This window comes from Dromaius novaehollandiae, chromosome 2, assembly GCF_036370855.1.
Source record: "Dromaius novaehollandiae isolate bDroNov1 chromosome 2, bDroNov1.hap1, whole genome shotgun sequence".
Lineage (NCBI taxonomy): Eukaryota > Metazoa > Chordata > Aves > Casuariiformes > Dromaiidae > Dromaius > Dromaius novaehollandiae.
The window spans coordinates 102992743-103012893 of record NC_088099.1 but is presented as its reverse complement, the minus strand read 5'-3'; the positions used below and the strand labels follow the sequence as shown (position 1 = coordinate 103012893).

General features: G+C 42.1%; 1 protein-coding gene across 19 annotated transcripts in view; it reads right to left on the bottom strand.

Annotated features, from left to right (window-relative positions):
* Positions 1-20151, bottom strand: part of F13A1 (coagulation factor XIII A chain) — a 309393-nt gene that overhangs the window by 57577 nt on the left and 231665 nt on the right. For 12 of the 19 annotated variants that reach the window (XM_064507070.1, XM_064507071.1, XM_064507078.1 and 9 more), the window contains 3 exons: positions 11075-11198; positions 7579-7679; positions 1398-1546 (listed from right to left, as the gene is read on the bottom strand). In XM_064507070.1, coding sequence (XP_064363140.1) covers positions 1398-1546; positions 7579-7679; positions 11075-11198 — 374 coding nt within the window. Of the gene's footprint in view, positions 1-1397; positions 1547-2358; positions 2516-2594; positions 2729-7578; positions 7680-9653; positions 9673-11074; positions 11199-11476; positions 11709-20151 lie in introns of those variants that run through there. The other 7 variants (XM_064507082.1, XM_026114884.2, XM_064507081.1 and 4 more) reach the window with 5 other exon arrangements.

Genomic DNA, 20151 nt, shown 5'->3' with positions numbered 1-20151 from the left:
CTAAGGCATTTCTTAACGAAATGTTTTTAAAAGAGAAGGGTGTGCATTAAAATGTGATGGCATGTGGTTAAGGATTACAGATTAGGATTACAGAAATAATGGTTCCCAATAAAACTTTAAGCCTGTCACTTAAATTCTCTTTGCCTATTTTCCAATGTGTAAAATTCAGTAATTCATGCTTGCCCACATTTATTAAGCACTCTTTGAACCCAAGATGAAAAGTCCCATATGAGCACTAAGTACTATTATGTCTGGCTGTCCTGAGTTGCCATGTTCAACAGGTTCTGCTATTAATTTCAAATAGGCTAAAAATTAACATTATTTTGTTGGTGACTCATTCGGGGCTTATCCCGATTTCTTCTAATCCAACTCTTATCTATTATTTTCAGGTTCATTTCAAAGAGCTGGTATTGAAAATGTGGGCTGATTTGCCCTGTCCCTTACATGATACTGTTTTGTCTCCCCAACCAAATGACTGAAACACTTTTCACAAAAGAATGATGAAAAATTGGGATACATCTTAGTTCCCCAGTCATTTTTCAAAGTGAGCTGACCATCTAGCAACAGTTTTCCCTGACAGCCACCATCTGTAGTAGCTTTGCAGTGAGTTTAGGCTGCGTACGCCAGAAGGGCTGTTAAAGCAGAGGTTCCTCCTTTTCACTTCACTCTAGTCACAGCCACTCCTGAACCAAGCTGACCTAGAACCAGACTCTAATACAATCAATCATTTATTCTACTATTTTCCTGGACTGTTTTTAACCCACATCAGTGGGTTAAATGACCTGCTTAGCCACCAGCTACATGGATGTTTGCAGCTGTACAAGGAAAGGGGCCAATACAGAGTTGGGAAGAAGTGGCCAGTGGCAGGACCACCTCTCCTGGTGGCAGTGACAGGTTATGACAACTTTGACTGGCTGTGAAATTATATCCCACTTTCTATGTTCTCTCACCCCAGATGTTCGAGGACCAACACTACTAACTGTACAAAGAGGAGTCTTCATCCAGCCTGGTGCTGAAACAGTCACCTTCAATTTAAAACACTTGAGGAATTCATCCTGAAGTGACCCTGTGACTGTAATAAGATTGGGAAAACCTGATCTTATATTTTAACTACTCTCAAAGTTCAAGCTGAGAACTGGTCACTCAACTTCTCTACCCCTCACTTTCCCTACTTATAAGCTGAGGTCGTACCTCCACTCACACAGGTGTTTTTACTAGTTTTTTTATGAGTAGCAGTAAAAGCCATTCGACATCATCGCATGTAACAAACTCTAAAAGTATGTAGGACACAGATTAGAAAATGAAGCCAGAAGTGTTCTGGTTTTAACTCATAGACCTAGACAGAGGTGAGTATGGAAGATGTAAAAATATACTTATATGTTAATTGTACACTGTACCTTTTGGATTAAATCCTCTAGGTGTCAACCCAAAAGCCTCCATTTCAAGGACCTCATTTTCTTCAGCATTGGAGTTGTTTGACGGTAGAGCTCTTCTCCCATTCAGAGGGTGTTTCTTGTCTTTTTTGGTGCTTGTTGTTTCAGACATCCTGTATTAAAAATGTTGTAATACCATGAAAGAAAGATAGATGCAAGGAAAAAGAGAACGTGAGCCAGCATGGCACATATAAGATGAGAGAAACCAAAAACAGTGTGGGGTGCCAGTGAGCTACACATTTTTTAGACTCACATAAATAAAAACTGAGAGGCAGAAAACATCAGTCTAATGATGGAGTACAGCTCCCTAAGGCTTGGAAGGCATTTTGTGTTTGTCAAAACACATGAATAAGAGAAGAAGGGGGGGGTGGGAGAAGGAAAAGGAAGCCTAACACACAAAAGTATTTGTCTGGGAGAAGCAAGGCATTCAAAACATTAGAGAGTTTCTATAGGCCAGGATAAAAAGTGGAAATTTATTCACTCTCCCACCCTTCAAAACAGCATTATGGTCTCCTAAATAGTGAATTATATCCCCAGAGAGTATATCACACACAATCATCTCCACCAATAAAAATGGCATTCTATGTCATACTGCAATCATCCCAAATACTAGAGCCTACGACAGTTTGTGGATGATTACTGGAATATCATATTTTTGGGTCTATGCACACATACTCCCAATATGTAAAGAGCTATCCCAACATCCAGACAATCAGCTTGTGAGAAGGAGAGCAGGAGAGAAAATGAGAAAGAAAGAAAAAGAGAGGAAGGGAGGGAAGGAGAGAGAGAGAAAGAAAGAGAAAGAGAGAGAGAGAAAGAAAGAAAGAGAAAGAAAGAAAGAAAGAAGGAAAGAAAAAATAAGGAAAGAAGGAAAGAAAAGAAGAAAGGAAAGCACTTATCCATTTATTTCTCTCTCACTGACAACCTTAAGGGAAATCTCAGATGTAGGCTGCTCAGAAACTTCTCTTTGAGGTAGTCAAAAACTGGCTTTGCATCTATTTAGTGTGAGCATGTATGAAAGAGCCATGCCATCCTTCTAAGAAAATATTCATGGCTGAGAACACAGCTTCTTCCCAAAGCTCCTGAAAACAGCAATACAGAAAGTAGCAATTATTTAATAGTAGTAAGCACTTAAAGGAAGTTTTCTGATAGCAAGGGTACCTTCTTTTCAGATAGTCTTTTTTTCCCTTCTCTCTCTCAGATTTTCTTAAGTACAATAAAACCCTGGAAAAAGTTGGGGGCTTTTAAATAACCTCAGTATATCCTCCTCCCTCCTGTTGCAATAGGGAAGTGCTGAAAGAGTTGCCAAGCCCTCCCCACACCACCTCAGGGGCTCTGTCACCACTGCTGGCACATCTTGCATGACATTCACTTCCTCCCTCCCTCTCCCTGCCTGTCTTACCCCCATCCTACTGACTAGGAATATTTCAGAGCACTTGATCTAAGGAGACAGCTTGGGCACAGAAGTTTCAGTTTTCAATGAGACTGAGTAGTGCTGCTCATGGCACGAGGGCATATAAACTAGGAGAATAACGGGAATTTTCTGAGGGCCACCACGCCAGAAGTAGTTCACCATGTTTCCAGTCTTTAATGGTGTCTTTATCTCAGGGTCGCTGCAATGCAATTTAAAGTGCTCATTTTCAGAGTATTCCTGGATGGACACAGTGGCTATTCCTCTGTCCACTGCCCCCTGGCAGTCCTTTCAGAGGACTATGGTGCACACAGACATGGAGAGCTCATTGGTAGCCCAACGGAGAGGGCCTTTTCCTTGCTTAGACCCTGTGCAGTTCAGGAGAGTGTTTTGCCCTAAACAAATCAGGGCAAATGACATTCATCTCTTGCCCGTGATAAAATGTGTATAACATAGCAACCAGTGTTTGGGCAGTAATTCAATACCTGGTGTATTAGCTCCCAAATTTCCAGTCATCCTCTAGGCTTGCAGTCCCAATGAGGGTCTCCTTACATCCTGTCCCTGTCCTCTTCTGCAGCCTGTGCCCTGTCTCTGAATGTGCTCTCTGGTGGTTTTGGGCTGTGTGTCTGGTCTCCAACCAAGGGCAGGCAGGCCCTTGATCAAACACACTGGAGAGGAGATGGGCTACACTATTGTATCCAGAATTCCTCAGCCATGGAAAAGTCTTCCTGACCTATTTAGGGATCACAGTGGTTGAGTCTTAAGGGATTTACGCTAAGTAGGCAGGCCTTACTGCCTATTTAGACATCTCTCAGACAGATGCAGACTCTGAAAGGAGAAGTAGTGTGGAGAGGTCCAGACCCTGGTCCTTCTTCTTCCCTTTTGCCTCATACGAGGCTGCCTGGTGGGGTCATAGATTGCACACAGTGCCAGTGATTTGGGGCAAATTCTGCACAGGCCTTTTTTGCAATGCCACAAAGGACCTTGGGATGAGTGGCACACCTGAGGTCATTCCATCTGCTCCTCTGTGGAGACAAGATGGAGGCATCCTAAGGGCTGGCAGTGTAGATGCAACCCCTCAACTTGAGGCCCACTGGCCCGTCTGTGGAAAGGATCTAAAAGAGTGTTGACATAGTACTGGAGACCTGAGGACCCTCCCTCCCTTCTCTCCCCCACCTCCAAAATAATGGCAGAAAGTGTCCTAAACAGTGTCATGTCTCATCCCTCTGCCATACCAACTTTGTCTAATTCTACTAAGCTTTAACATAACTGGGGATAAAGCTCATTGACACTTTCTCTATCAAAAATAACTCCTTAGACAAACCAGGTAGTGAAGCCCCTCTTGCAGATACGGGAATATCCATGAACATTTATTCTGCTCAGCTGCGTGGTGGGTTAGGGAGTGAGAAGACAAAATGTGGGACTCCACTCTCTTTCAGTCAGCTATAGCTTCCAGGCCAATAACATCATCAAAGCCTCAAACCTCTGCTGGCTTAACACCACTGAAATCAAGCCGAGGCAGAACAGGAGAGAATCTGGCCATATTCCTGTATTGGTAAATGAAGTTAAAAAAAAAAAAAAAAAAAGGAATTCCAATCTCAGCTCTCTGGATTTTCCTAATAAAGAACACAGCCACAAGAAGATAGCTCCACACAAGCCAGTAAACCTGCACAGCACAGCACGGGGCAGAGATGCTAGCTGGGGTCTTGGAAGCAGCATCAGCACAGCATTGTAGCCAAGCTAATTAGCCTGCTAGGGGTAATTACCTAGGCACAGCACTAGACTGCAGTGGTTTTGGAGCCAGCCTAGCTAGCTCCACAAGTACAGCACTGCACTGTCTCATAGCCAAAGGGCTCAAATTTCCTCCTGTCTCCCTCAGCATTTTATTACACACATAGCACAGAAAGCCATCTAGCCGGTGTACTCCATTTCTCATGCAGTGCTCCCCCAGGAGTGCAGGCACCCCTGAAGGAGAGAGCTGGCCCTACTGCTCCTCCTGAATTTCATCCTCAATTGCAATTTTCACTGAGTCACTTTTACACAGATAGACCTTGCAATAACCATCTGGAGGGCAAGCGATACTCCTGACGCCTAGGAACACAAAGAGCTTTCTGTGAGAGGAGGCTGGTTGCTGATTTTTTTTTCACTCTTTGATTTCTATATGTTGTGGTTTGTTTGTGCCTCTCTCTCCATTTCCAGCCAGCCTTTCAGTTCCCAAAATTGTGGCTGCTGTGACAATGTTACAAAAACCGATATAAATATTGCTTCAGTGCCATGCCTGCTGGAGGCCTGGAACACAAATAAGAAACGCAGTCTCCTGAGGAAGTCATGTGCTTCCCCAAGTGGCAGTGGTGCTGTCAGAGCTGGGAGGAAAACTTTCAGTCAGAGAGAGAAAGAGCGAGAGGATGCAGCCAAACAATCCCATTCCAGCCATCGTGCCTTAACAGCCAGCAGTTGCAGATGTCTCCTTGTGCCCATTCAGATCTCTCCAGAGCTTTCAGTAGAAGCTGACAGTGACTCAGAAAGCAGGGAGACCACAGTTTTTGGCGATGGCAACAGCAGTGAGGCTTTGCATACAGGGAGAGTAATGTTCCATAGACCGTAATTTATTTATTTTGTGGGGAGTGATGTAGATTCATGCTTATGACAGCTCCAGATGGCAGGTATTTTCTCATTACCTTGACTTCTTACTATTTGCTATCCCTTGCCTATTAGACTGCACTGGCCTTAATTTAATTTCCATGGTTCAAAACTACTGACGTCAGGGCTGATGCAGGAGGGGGCATGGAGAACATGAAGCCCCAGTTTTCCAGTAATGCCTTATGTTTAATTAATGATGCACTGGAATGACCGGTGAAAGAGTCCTCTTTCTTTGTGAAGCTGCTACTGCACGGCACGCTGTGGGGAACTGTGAGTCCATGGCCATTTCTCAGAGGCAGCCTTCAAATGTTCATGGCCTTTGCTAAAGACCTTTGCAATCATGGATGCTCTTTTCACTGACTCCGACAGACTCTGGATGGTGGACAGCTCTTCTCCCTAATCCCAACAGAAAAGCCCCTAAAATGACTGGAAAGCTTGCTCTGTAAAGAGGTATCCACAATTTAGTTTCCTGTTGTCTTCACAGCCAGCACCATTTTGTTCCAATTTCTCTCCTGCCAGACAAGAGTTTTGGGGGAAAAAAGAACCCAAAACCCACAAGGGTCGATGAAGCTTTACAGCCAGAGAAGAGGGCATGCCAAGATCTGTCACAAGCAAACTGATCAGTGCCATGAACCTGGTGCTCACATGAATGGATTGCTCTGCTCTGTGCCAAGGGCTGGGTAGGAAACACATTTTGCCTACCATTTCTTTAGCTATACCAGCCACTACTCAGCACCAGCTGAACATTGTAATGCTGTGCAATGGGGTGGCCTTTTTTTTTTTTTTAACATTTTAAAAATTTTACCCTAATGCCATTTACAGGCTAGATAGGTGTTCAGACTCACTGGGTCATTATATTATAGAATATGCACAAGGGCACCTGCAAGGACATCATCCCTAATTCCCCATAAACCAGCCTCTTTCAACCCTGATATTCTACACATATAATAACATATCTATACAAATAATAACAAATAATCCTACACCTCCTTCTTATCTTCTCAGAGCTTCCCTGAGGAACTTGCACCCTTTCTTGGTCTAGTATTTCTGCCCCCTCCCTCCATATCACCACTTGCATCCCAGAATCTCATTTTGCTCTTCCTATGATGCACTGCCTCACCAGGGTCGCAGGCAGAGTAGACTCCAGTAGAAAATATGATTAAAAATGATATGTTTTTATCCAAGCAAATTTCAGATATGTTCATTTAGTGTTTTTGTTTGCATATTTTGCTTTGGATTTTCTAAAACCCAAAACCAAAAGCAGCTAATATATCTGTCCATGTGTAACAGCTCTGGTTATCATACACAGAGAAGCATATCTTTGTGTTAATGCTGAAAATTCTTAAGGTCTCCCTCTGAAACATGGCATGTGTATACACGTCTGTATGTGTGAAAGAGGGGCAGAGCCAGAGAGAGATAAAATGGCAGCTCTTCAGATGGTGGAACATTTGGAGAGGGGATATAAGGCTAGTTTTCGAAAGATATTGTTGCAAATGTTTCTGTTGCAGGCAAAGAAAATATATATACACATATATATATATGTACACACACACATTTTACTAAGAAAATGTGGCTTAGGAAATTTAACTCTCTGAAAAATTGTTATTCCAAACTGCAAGTCTAAATTCAAACATTAGAACTGTTTAAGCATCTATATCTGAGCTGGCCATCTTAGGTTCCCTTTATCCTCCGTAGAGATCTAGTCTAGGCAGTGATTCATCTCCTCCTACATCAGACATGTAAATAGGTCAGATGAATCATGGCCTAAAAGTGCCTGTTCCCTACATTGACTGCAAAGCGAGCCTGGGGTGGCAGGTCCTGCTGTATGTGTCTACAGTGCCAATGTCTACAGTGAGGTGAGACAAATCCCATCCTAGACATGGAAAAAGAAAATGATTTTATTTTGTTTTTGAGGCCTAGCTTTCAAGTGGTAAATTCTCCTTTTCTTTAATGGGAGATACTGCTCAAAATCATTACCAGTGATACACAGTACACAGTAAAATACACTTTTTCTCTCAGCATATGTAGTTGCCACTGCCAATTATGTAAAATATATTTCCTACAATAAGCACCAGATTACACTAAAATACATACCAGCACATAGGTTCAGGGTTGGGAAAGACATGTATCTTTTTGTACTCATCTGTGAAGGCATTTCTTTGTTGCAGACAGAAATATAACTGTATATGTAGTAACTGAAACAAAATAAGAAAACAGTTGTATTATCTGTTTTGAGTATATAATCCAGGTTCCCACTCCTATTCCTACTGACATCCAAATCTAAAGTATTTAGTTGGTTTGGTGCTAGGCATTGCTCAATATGGGAAACAGACTAAGAGAGAAGCTGAGCTAGGACAAAGAGGCCATTCACAGGAGATAGTGCCCCCAGGCTCCTGCTTAATTAGCTGGTTTATGTCTTCCTGGAGCTGGGGCCCTGATGGATCAAGGAACATCATTCTCTTAAAGGTGGGAGTGGAGAACTTCTCTGCTGCAGCCAGCTGACACAGAAGCTAACAGAGACACGAAGGCTGCGGCCCTTGGAGTTTAATTTCAACCGCAAAAGAAAGGACAGGATATCAAAGCAATGTGGTGTCTACCCAGAGTCTTGAGCAGGGAAAACAATTTTAGGTAAAACGTTTGTCTGAATAAATTCCACTATGCATTTGGGGCAAAAAATAGCCTTATCTAAAGCAGCTGCTTTGTCTTATCACTCCCACATTCCCAAAGAGAAACTCTTGGTCTAGAGACCAACCCTACTGGGTCCATTAGGCAATGAGACTGAGAAGAGAATCTGTAACTTGGAGAGCAGGAGAGTAGTTGAATTGTGTGATCGTATTTCAGAGACCATTGACACATATGTACTCTCCTCCAAACAGCCATCATATATAAAGATGGAGAGCAAACAATACATTCAGTCTGGAAAGACTTTGTGTACCCTTCTTGGTATATACTCATAAAGCTGCTTGAATTTTTTCCAGTGCATTAGTCTCCTTACAGTGAATGTCGAATCCACAAGACTGAAATATTTTGCAAGAAAATGACCACTGATTATGGCAAAACAGTTAGTGGGAAACTACTAGAATATGTTTAGCTTTGATTTGGTTGTTTTAACTTTAAGGTTTGCAGCTGGGCTGTGATCCTCCAGATACTTGATGCTAGTATGTGTATGGCAGGACAGGCTTGGGGAGCTCAGGAAAGGGAATATCAAAGTTTCTGCAAAGACTCAACTTGAGTTTAGTACCTCCAGCTCAGTCCTGCACCCACACTGATTCCTGCAGAGCTGTAGCCTTCAGCACCAGAGGACCTCACCTGTCATATACAGCACCAGATGTACATGGGGCACATGCCTTTGTGCTGTGCCCAAACTACCATGGCTCCTCATCAATGTATTATCATCTTGGACAGAGCCAGGCCAAAACTGATAAGCCAAGGAAGACCCAAACCATCTATAGCACAGACACAGAGATGTCTGTGTCCTGTGGCCTGATACACTTGAGCCCAAGACCTGACCCAACACACTTGAGATGTCCCTACATGGAGCCAATTGAGTTCAGTAGGGCTTAGTAGTTCCAGCTCTACATCATGCACAGGTGAATATCCTTGTTTTAGCACTAGGCTGAAGAACAGTGTTCATTCAGCATTGCACCTCAGCTACCAAGCTGTATTAGAACAGAGATCGTCCTACATCCAGGGGATGGATAATACACAACCCAGACAGTACAGGCATGCTTAATTGACAATTGGTTCTGATTAATTTAGTACTATATGTGGACATGCAATGTTTCAATCTTAATGTCACAGAGCATTTCAACATTACTGAAACAAAATGTTTCAAGCACATTCAATTACAAGATTTCCAAAGTTAAAGATTTCCTAAATCTCATTTCAGGGTAAAACTTCCTGTTCCAGTTCAGAACAAAAATACATTTTTTAAATGCCTGAATGTCTTGTAGAACAGCTTTTCCTATTAATACAAACACAGATGTAGTGTGTAGGCCCATACACAAAAAAGCACTTAAGCACATCTTAACTTCAAGCATGTAAGTAATCCCATCTTTAGGCATATGCTTAAATCCTGTGATGTGCTCAGCTCAACCAAATCAAGGCTGTAAAATATCTGTTTGTATAGAAACTCTTAAGCTGCCTGTTGTTGTTGCATTTCTACCCACTTTAACAAGTCTCTAGAGCAATTGCTTCTTGACTTCTTTTGAAGATGGTTGCCAAAGTGAGTTGTTGGTCCATCTTCCAGTCCCAAGATTGACCTTATCTTTGTGCAAATGAGCTGAGTAATTGCTTGTTTAAGGAAGTGTGCAATGTTTTGAGAAGTAAGTTCAAATGTGGATTGTTAAACATCACAACTGGTTGGATTGTTAATGGCGGATGTTCTGGAGGGAAAAAGGAAATTGAAAGGATGAATCATTATTCAGATGAATTTCAAAAGCAATTTAAAAGTCATTTCATAATCACAGATGTGTGCCAAATATACCAGTCCAGCACAAGCTGTAGGCTTTGATTTTTGTGAAGTCTGCAAGTTCTTTCCTTTGCTATTCCCACTGTAACCTCTTGCAGTGTTGTTTGTAAAAGGAGAATGTAAGAAGAAATTAATGCGTTCCAAACTCTCCACATACCTGTCCCTTTCTGTAGTGCTGTGCTGCATCCACAAAATTATTGTCAACATGTACAGTGGAATATGACTACTTTCCACTTTGTGCTCTTAGTGGGTTCACGACTGGAATGAACATAAATTTCAGAGCAGCAGAGAGACACCACGTCAGGAGGGCACCTACAGCAAGGTCCCATGCAGCCTGGTTAATTCTACCCTATGTTATAAAGGGTGGCTGTGCACAGTATTTTGATGATACAAACTTTCTCTCATCTCTCCAGAAGCTGTGTAAATTCTGTCAGAGCAATGCAAAGTCCAAGATAATAACCACAGCTGATAGGCAGGTCTGTGAGCTGGAGCTTAACTCCACTATAGTCGCATTTGTTTGCTACATGGCCACTTGTAAAACCAGGCAAAGCTCTACTGTCAGTGTCTGCACGAAACATGGAGTTCCCCTTAGGGGCTCCTTCATTAGAGGTTTGCCTTCTCTCCCACGTTTCCAGTCCCGCTGCTGGCTGTGTGCCCCTGACAGATTAACCTCTTCAAAGTTTTAGGCTGAGACCCTGCAAGTAGGCATGCTCGGACATACCTCTGCATGCACACATCTTCTCCTTGACTTTCTTCCCATGGCTATAGATTTCCTTCTGAAACATCTCTTTCCCAGCTGTAGTCTTCACAAATTTTCTCAACTACTATAGCAATAGTACAATCTTTTGCTGTTTTCCTTTCGAGCCACTTTCTTCAAGAGCCTTACATTGCTTTAGATTTCCTTTCAAAACATCAATGATTGGTTGCTAGGGGAGTGTTTATTACTTTACAAATAGATTGGAAAGTCATCCAGAAAACAAGACTGCAAACAAAATGGGAATTGATCTATCTGTTGTATATTAAACAAGCATTTTCTCAGAAAGGCCCCTTGAATTCTTAATCTTTGGACCTGTGAACAATTATCATAGCTCAACTCATATAAAATAAAAGGGGGCTTACTGGATGGGCCCAGATGACCCACGTGCCTTTTTTTCCTGGAATTCTTCCTGAAGCACTGCAGTCCATGTGACTCACTTGGATAGCTTCTTGGAGATGTGCATGAACATGGGGCACAAGCAGCATGCTAGGAAATTATGAGAAAAGTGGTGGTAACATTAAGCTGAGGCATTATCCACAGTAATTTCAAGTAAGATGCACAAACATGCTTGAGAGGCATCCACCAGAATACACAGACGGAAATGGGTTCCTGCAAAGTCCAATCCTAAAATCTTCCATGTCACCATTTTGCAGTCTAATTTCCCACCTCTCGCTTGCAAGACAGACAGCTAATCAGTGAACAGAAATAACATCATGACACCATAATGAGCAGCTACTAATTAAAGATAAGGAGAAGCAACTAACCTGAATAAATAGCTTTTGAGCAATGAATAAGCTGAATTTGTTCACAGCATTCCACAGCGAATTTTAATCAAGAGCATGCATTCATAAAAAGCAAAGTTGATATGTGCACCTCTGAAAGAAAAAGTTGGGGCATGTAGGCAAATTGTTAGGAACTGCTTGCTTATCTTCTGCCACTGATAGGGCCAGTGGCTGATTAATATTTCTATTCTGTACCTGCTGAGAATCAGTGTTCAAATGTTGAAACTATAGCTGTCTGCTACCATTGTTGGCAAGATTTTCTTTTGCATTCATTGGTAAATAAAATTTTATGTGTCTGTTGCGTACTAATGTTTTGTAGCACTCTTTAAGAAATGTGGTCCAAAATAAAATGTGTGATTTGTGGCCATAAAAAAACCCAAACCCTTGGAATGCCTATAGAGGTCATTGTTGCAAGTCTTATCTAATTAATACTACTTTAAGGCTTGTGTTTATTCTCATGAAAACATGGCCTTTCATGATGAAGCCTTTAAATATACATGGAGAACTTCAGGAATAATGCAAATTATGGTCTAAACTCACTGTAGCCATGCTATCTTTTAGAATGAACTCCCATGAGAAATCTTCAACTTCTTCACATCTCTGAACATTGAAAACATTACACCTTTTCAAGACTCTAACCATTCCAAAAAAAGAAGTGCAAACTCACTGTAATAATGTTGTCTTAATTATATACAATACTTCACACTGGTTTTACACCAGATGAGTCATAGTATAAGCTTGTACTTTGCTGTTTGACTAAATCCCACGACACTCCGAACTTTGCAGTGAATGCTTAGCAATTTGTGCTCAGCTCTTCTCTCAAACCATGCCCGCTGGAGCCTTTAGAGGAGGCTGGTTTATAGGGTGCTGCAATAGGATGAGCAGGCATTGCATTTGGAAGTAAGGGCTCAGAGTCAGTAAGAACATGCTGGAAAACTCTTGAAAGGTGATCGGGTGTTTATCCTTCTACAGTCATGTTCATTTCAATTAACTTGGATCCCAGATATTAGAGAGCTGGGTTTTCTTCCTTTTCTTTTCACAGGCAGCTTATCTCCTAAACAGAAATGAGGTAATTTTCTGTAATGTTTATATCTTGTGCTGTTTGTTGTAACATTAAAGGCAATGACAAACAAGCAACTGAGCATTCACTTGAAACTCTTGTAGTCATTTAAGGAATCCCATTTATTTGCCTTACCCTATCCCACCTTGTCCTAATAAAAACGACCCCTGGGCACCTCTTCATTTGTATAGATTTTTCCTCCATCCTATGTTTCAGTGGTTGTTGAGCTCAGCAAAATCACTGACGAGCACTGGATCTGCTCCCAGCTCCCTCCACATGCTCATCTCTTGGAGAAAGCTGGCCTTTCTCAAATCAGCCGTTACCTTGTTGTTTCAGCTCTTTTATCTGTAGCACATGAATAACTGCATTCAAGCCTTCATAAATGGCATTGGAAACAGTACTGGATAGATCTTTTTAAAGCTATTTATAAAGTTCAGAGCAGATGGACTTGCAGTGGAGTATATTATAGTCTTCATTCACAGTCAGTGGGAGAGGAAGGCTCCAGCCTCACGTTTTTTGAATCTCTGTCTGGAAGACTACATAGAAAATTTAAAGTTATATGCTGTGGAAAGTTGTTCCTGTCTGCCTCTCTCCCCTCCCGCCTGACAGATATGCAGAGTGCCTAATACACGGCTATCATGGATCATCAGGAGAAATTTGCTGAAAGCCTCCTTTTCTGTGATTGATAAATATTCTATGCATTAAACATCTTTGTAATGAATATCCTATTATGGCATTTTCCAAGAGACTCTTGATTAATTGAAAGAAATATAATACTTCATGTTGAAATAACAGCTGGTTATACTTATCAGTATCAGCTGACAGTCTGGAGACGTACACTTCACTGGGAAGCTTTCACTCCTACACATTATTTAAATAGAAGCTGATTTTTGCAAACTTAGTACCTCTAACCTAAAGTTTATTACATTTGGCATGCAGTCTTTTTAATTAACAGTTAATGTTTTTTAATGTGCAATAGCAAACCATGAGGAGTGACGTGTACCCCACACTACTGTTACTGAAGAGGACTCATCCAGGCGAAAGGACAAACAAATCATTCTGCTCACGAAGTCATTTCATTTCCATTTTAGCCAGGAATACACTAAATAATGCATGATTCCTCAACTACTCGAAAGGTCACTGTTTGGTCTACAAACAGCTGCAACAGCTGTGTTCCCCCAAGACCCTGCAGCGAACACAGAACAAAGTGTCTGAGAGCTGAGGACAGGCTCAGGGGATGTAGATATGGGGCAGGCTTCAGAGGGCTCCTGGCAAATCCAGTTTAGAACCATTCCAAAGTTGTCCTGTCTCTCACTTTCTATTTCAACCCCAGAGAGTCTCCTCCTTTCCTTTCCCCTTCCTAAGTAAATTAGTCATATGTAAAATATGAGAAAAAACAACCAACTAAGATTTTGACACCATGCAGGGAGAAGTATCCATAGAGATTAGGGACCTCCTAATCATGATTGATTTCCCATCACATTTGACAGAAAGATACAACAGAGAGAATAAAATACCCTCCCAGGAAGGCACTCTGTGAGGCAGAGTTCAGCTTGGAGGCTGCTGAATCTCTTGTTCCCAAGCTATAACACAAGTGAGCTGATTTTGTGACAAAAATACATATTCAGCAGAAGCAAAACCATCTGACCCACAGCTGGGCTAGATACAGCCCTAATATTTGAGTCTTTCATCCAGTGGATTTAAGTTTTCGAACTGGGAATACATTCAGCTTTCTAGACCAGGATGATGGCTGTAACATATAGACTTCAGGGAGGACTTGAGGGAAAGAGTTTGAAGGGGAAACAAAATCACCCTGTCTTATTATCTAGTTCAGAATCTATGTCCTAACAGGTAAGTCAAGATGGTATAGTGGACATGTCCTGCCCAGACCTGGCTTTGACAGGACGGTGGATGAAGCAGTGTGCTATTCCTGTAGGCTTTCCTCAGTGATCTTTGCCACAGATCTAATCGTGTTCCATTTCCTGAACACTTAAGTCAAAACTGCCCATAACCAGAATGTCTTTTGTTTCATATTAAAGCAAATAAACAAGGAGAGAAATAACAACCACATGAGAGAGAAGCTAGCATGGAAGTCACTGTATGGGCCATCTTGAATTGATGCATAGCAATCCCTCCCAGACAACAGCCTGGGGAACACTTTATTTTAAAAGGTCCAGCACACAATAACAGAATCATAGTATGCATTCATCTAACAAATGCACTACTCATATCTTTCCTCACCCAGAAGAACAAGTGAATCTTAAAAAATGATGGAGGAAAAAAAGAACAATGTGGAAGCACTGAGTTGAATGTAATGCAAAAAAGGTCTAGCACATCTGTATTCCTCAGCCCATCCAGATGTGCTTTCATCTCCTCCAGTCACTAACACCTTGAGACTGCACCAGGCCTCTGTGAAAACACTCCGAGCTCTGGGATTCCTGTCCACTTTCCAGGGTGATGTGGGTTTAATTAACTCCAGCTGCCACTGTTTGCTTTCCCCCATGGCACAAGAGTTCAGTGTCATTGTAAGCCAGCACAAAATCATGCCCCAAAGTATGTTTCGTGTGGCAAGGCTCTGCAGTTTATCAAGCTGGCAGCACTGGAGCCACAATGGGCACAGGAAGGTGGCAGATACCAAAAGAGAGAAAAGAGGGCAAGTGGTGGATGGGCCCACACAGTTCTTCAAATAAATTCATAAGCTTTTAAAAAAATGCAAAACAGAATATTGCAGAATACTCAACTTTATCATAAACAGTTCTTTACAACCAGCTGAAGGAACGGCAGTGAAAGCCAGAGAGCTCTGCAGCTGTGATGGAACTTATTCCTCCTGCTGCTCACATACCACCTCTGCCACCAGCACCAGGGACCCTGAACAGCATGTCCTGCAGGTCAGGAGAATGTCCTGCACACTTGTGAAAGCTACTGTCTTAACCATTTTCCAGTCACATTACCATCAGGCTTGGGCAGTTACTGGAACTGAGTCTGCATAGATGTTAGAATACATACTGGACCCATCGTTCATTAGATACTCCAAATGGGGCCAGGATACAACTGCTATTGCTTAGCTCATCCAGCTGACTCAAGTCTGCACTGGCCTCTATGAAAGAATATTAAGAAAAGCAAGTCTGTTATCAGCAGGCTTAAATTTGTTCAAAAGGAGCAGGTATCACTGCAAAACATCTGGGAAGGTGAAAAATATAAAAAGGCTAATGGCACAGACCAAATTCAGTCACAAATCATTTCTTTAAAACATATGATCCTAGAAAAACTGAGGGGAAATTCTAGCTAGAACCTGAAGCTGGAAAATGATGACAGCCTACCGGCTGACAGACAATCCGGGGTTTATTATTGGACCAAAAACAGCTAAAGAAATGCTTATCCTAATGCCAGGAGAAACAGAAAATGAAAACACATAGCCTTTGTGCTCCAGACCTAACCCTGTCTTTATGTGCTTGAAAGCCACATGCTTTTGGGCTTCCCTAGAGCTATTTTGGAGTCTTTGACGCATCTTGGATTTCCCAAAGATGATTACCTCACTACTGCTCTCCTAAGTCAGGCCCTTGCTCTGAACTGTCTCTGGAATAGCCATCCTCCCTCCATTGACTACACTGGCAGCCTGGTAAGATGAAGCTTCCAGTTGAGACTCCTACACAAGGTGCTTAAAGTCAAGGCATGAGAATACTGCTCCTGCTTCCTGTCTTTCCACTCCTATTTTTCCCTCACTGGCTAATAAGACAATTTTCTTTGTCAAAGCTAACCATGCTCAACACATAAAAACAAACAACTGCAAAGCTGAAGTGAGAGTGCCCCTGCGCTCCCAAATCCGGGTGAGCAAACTATCCATATCCCAGCTTCACAATGGAGCAACAGCAAGAGAGCACCAGTATCCTCAACCCATTTCCAGGCTACACAGACAAGACAGCCAGGCCCAGCAGTTGGACTGGAGTCCCACAGCACTTCATAAGGACCATAAGGACCACGCACTTTCTAGCCAACCAAGATATGATCAAAGTAACTTTTTTCTCTTGAGCATATTTTCAGAGCTCTCCGCTTTGACTTACCTGTTTAACAGGTTGCATTCCAGTTAACAGATGTGCGCGCGCGCGCGCGCGCACACACACACACACACACACACACACAGATACACAGCTGACTGCCTACAGCTTTCCTTACCCTGATAATCTGGGTAATTTATTCAGGTTGGCAAAGTTTGAGAGTGCTTTTTCACTTCCTCTGCAGAAGCGGAGCAATGTGATTGTTGCCGTGGTGATCCTTCCCTTAATAGTTTTAGCCGTGATCTGGCTAAAAGTCATGACTGACTCTGGAAAGTGCCATTTTATTAATGCGTAATAATATTAAAACATGGGTGACTAGCCTTTTATTTTTTGCACTGAATAAAATACATACATATCCCTTAAAAGCTGCACTTGATTCTAAGAAAATTTACAACTGAAAACATGTAGATATTCCTTTATCATAAAAAGGGCTGGTTTTGGCCTTTGCAAGTAGAACTTCCCCTGTTTTCCTCCATTCCCTTGGAATAAAACTGCAGTTGAAAACTCTGTTTACTGGGGTTATGTCTTCAGGGTGGTACATACTAACTCAGAACCATGAATGCTAACACTCATAGCAGTAGCATGTGTAATGCCCCAGGACTATGTTTTTAAAAAGCTACCTCCCTCCCTCCTAGAGAGATTACTGACTGCTCTGCAGAAGGGGAGCAGTGTGATTCCATTTTTTTTTCATTTGTGAGGCTGCAGAGCCAGCATTCCTCTAAGGAGAGGACAGCAAATGTCAGCTCCCACTTTCATTTATACCTTGATCAATGAAGCTGTTAGCACAGAAAACGTGTATGCCCAGTAAGAAAAGAAATACAAAACCTTTCCTACTGATGGAAATGGCTGAGGGCAAGTTGTTCCCATTTTCAGCCTGAGCTGTAGGCACAGCCTTTCATGGGGTACTCTAAGGGTGGTACCAAAATACCCCTACCCCACAATAGCTCTGCCAGCACATGGCAAGTAGCACACATCACATAAAGTGGTGCCAACGGCGGGTGGAGGTCTAGCCTCTAGCAACCTGCTCTTGCCTCCTTCCCTTCATTCTGAATAATAAATGAGAGAGTCCTGGTACTGACTGTGTTTTTCAAGTTGCAAAATTCCTTTTCATTAGACTGCTTTCCCAAAGCCTGTTTCACATTGAGGTCTCCTAGGGGAAAGGATACCATGCAGTATAGAGGAAAATAAATGAATCTGGGCTAATGGAAATCTGTCCTCTCATTTAGTCATGATTTTCTGAAAACAATTATGTTTGAGACAAAATTTTGTTTGCCTAGTCTAAAATCCAGGATTAATCATTCAGGAAAGTTGACAATTCTGTTTCTCTGTTTTGTATCTCCTATGGGTGTTTTCCGGCATATAGAGCAATTTCCAGATTATTATTTTCTGAGGTGGGAATGAAGAAGGGGCTTGTTTATTCTGCATTCAGGCAAATAAAAAGGGACATTCCTAAAGGTTTATAATTTCCGTCTCTTCAACCAAATGCGTTTGGCATATCTGAATAAACCCAATTCAGATATCTGTGACTAGCTGAAGCATTATCTAGAAGAAATATCTGGTTGAATTAACTGAAGCTACCATAAAACTTTTCTTTTGTAATGGGATTGCAAATATAGGTAATAGGAAACTATATGCTCTATTTGTTTTAATAAGAAAAGCTCCTAACCATAATTAGAGAGAGAAACCACTTAAAAAACAAGTACATATATATTTATACACACACAGACACACAGACAGGGACACATACACACATACATTTCTTAGGAACTGCGTTAGACATGAGTGTACCATAGCATGAATGTGCCTGTGTCTTTTGTTTTTCATCGCTTCTCCAGAAATTTCAGGATTTCAGGATTTAATCCACAAGCTTTCAGTAAGTGCTAGAAACTCATGCATTCCAAAAAAAACAATTTGATCCTCTGTAGTCTTAACAGTCTCTGGAAAAATTCTGATAGATTCAGCAGCCTGCTGATATAGCAAATTTCACCAGAGGTGAGAATAACCAACCTGTGCCACACTGGCAGAACTAGGACACAGCTTCCTGGGACACCTCCAATCCATCCCAGTGTCAATGGCCCAGGGACATCACTTGGACTCTGCCTTCCCTACAGACATCGGCTTGGACCCAGGCAACATACATGTATGGCTAGACTGCCTCTGCATGATATTTTGGGGACTCCCTGAATCCTAAGCAGTGGCTGAACAGAGACACAGCACTTGTGTTCGTCCGAGTGTGAGCCCAGCTGGGTAAAAGCTGTGTGCAGCCACATGACAGAAAGCAAGATCAGTGGAACCGGCTGTAAAGAAGGGAAGGCCATGCTACAGCTCTTTACTGTGTGTTGCCAGAAGGCCTTCTGCAGCTGCAGCTAACCTGCCACAGCTCCAAGTTAATTCCATCAGCAGACTGTACAGGACATAATCCAGCCCATGATCTTAATAATGGCTTGGCATGCAGAGCACAGGATGTGACTGTTTGTTTGCTTTCATCCTGGCTCTTTCCCAACCACATTCCATACAGTAATACCACCACTATTGCAGTAATGTGCAGGCACACCTTTATGCCTATTTTGTATGTGTGTATTTTTGCCCACACTGTGCCTTATAAACTACAGAATTATCAAAGAAGTAAAGTGGGAGCTGGGAAAAAGCATGCTAAGTCTGCTGAACCCCTTTCTGGGTCTTCTTAGAAGAGATAGATTTCACTCCACAGACCCACTGCTATTTAAACACAGCCCCATTGTAAGAGAAACAAAACCAAAGCAAAACAGGCTGTGCTGGATGGAGCTCAGCCTGCCTAGAGCTGCTTCAGCTTCTCTCATTAGCCATAAATGCCAGGTCCCATTCTCCATGCTCAGCCAGAGGTGCTGTATTTTGGATCACCTCTCCTTACCATGCACCAAACCTGACCCAACAGCAACTTCACAAGACCACACCAAACTGTCAAATTCCCGCTCTGCCATGTTCAGCTCCATTCCATGCAAACAGCCTGCATTCAGGCAACCTTCCAAGCAAGATGCCAAACAATCAGAAGTTTTCTGACCTGCTGTAAGGCAGCCCTATTGTGAGTATATATTATAACATAACTTTAACATGTTATTCCACATCCAAATTGCTGCCTTTGTTCTAGGGGCTGAGCTACAGTTCCTGTGGGAGCTATGAATTGTGCATTTGCAAGCAGAATGTAGGTTTCTGTTCTATTTCTGAAGCCCTGAAATTCACTTCCTGCCTTGCACGTGGACTGGAATTCTGCTTAGATCCAAAGCTTAGATTGAGCTGTCAGTCACGATGAACTTCTCTTTTTCCTGTTTTAGAAAAGGGTTTTATATCTGTAAAGGATGCACTCAGCTAAAAACCCTGTAGCTTGAACTACAGTAGCTCTGGAGCAAAATATCTGAGAGAGATGAAAGTATGTGACAGAATTAACTCTGTACTACACACAAGCCTAACTTATGTCCACATCCCAGCCTTGCTAAACTAAAAAGAGTGGTCTCCATTGGCTGTACTGGACTTGGAATCAAATTCCCACAGAACTTAATAAGAAG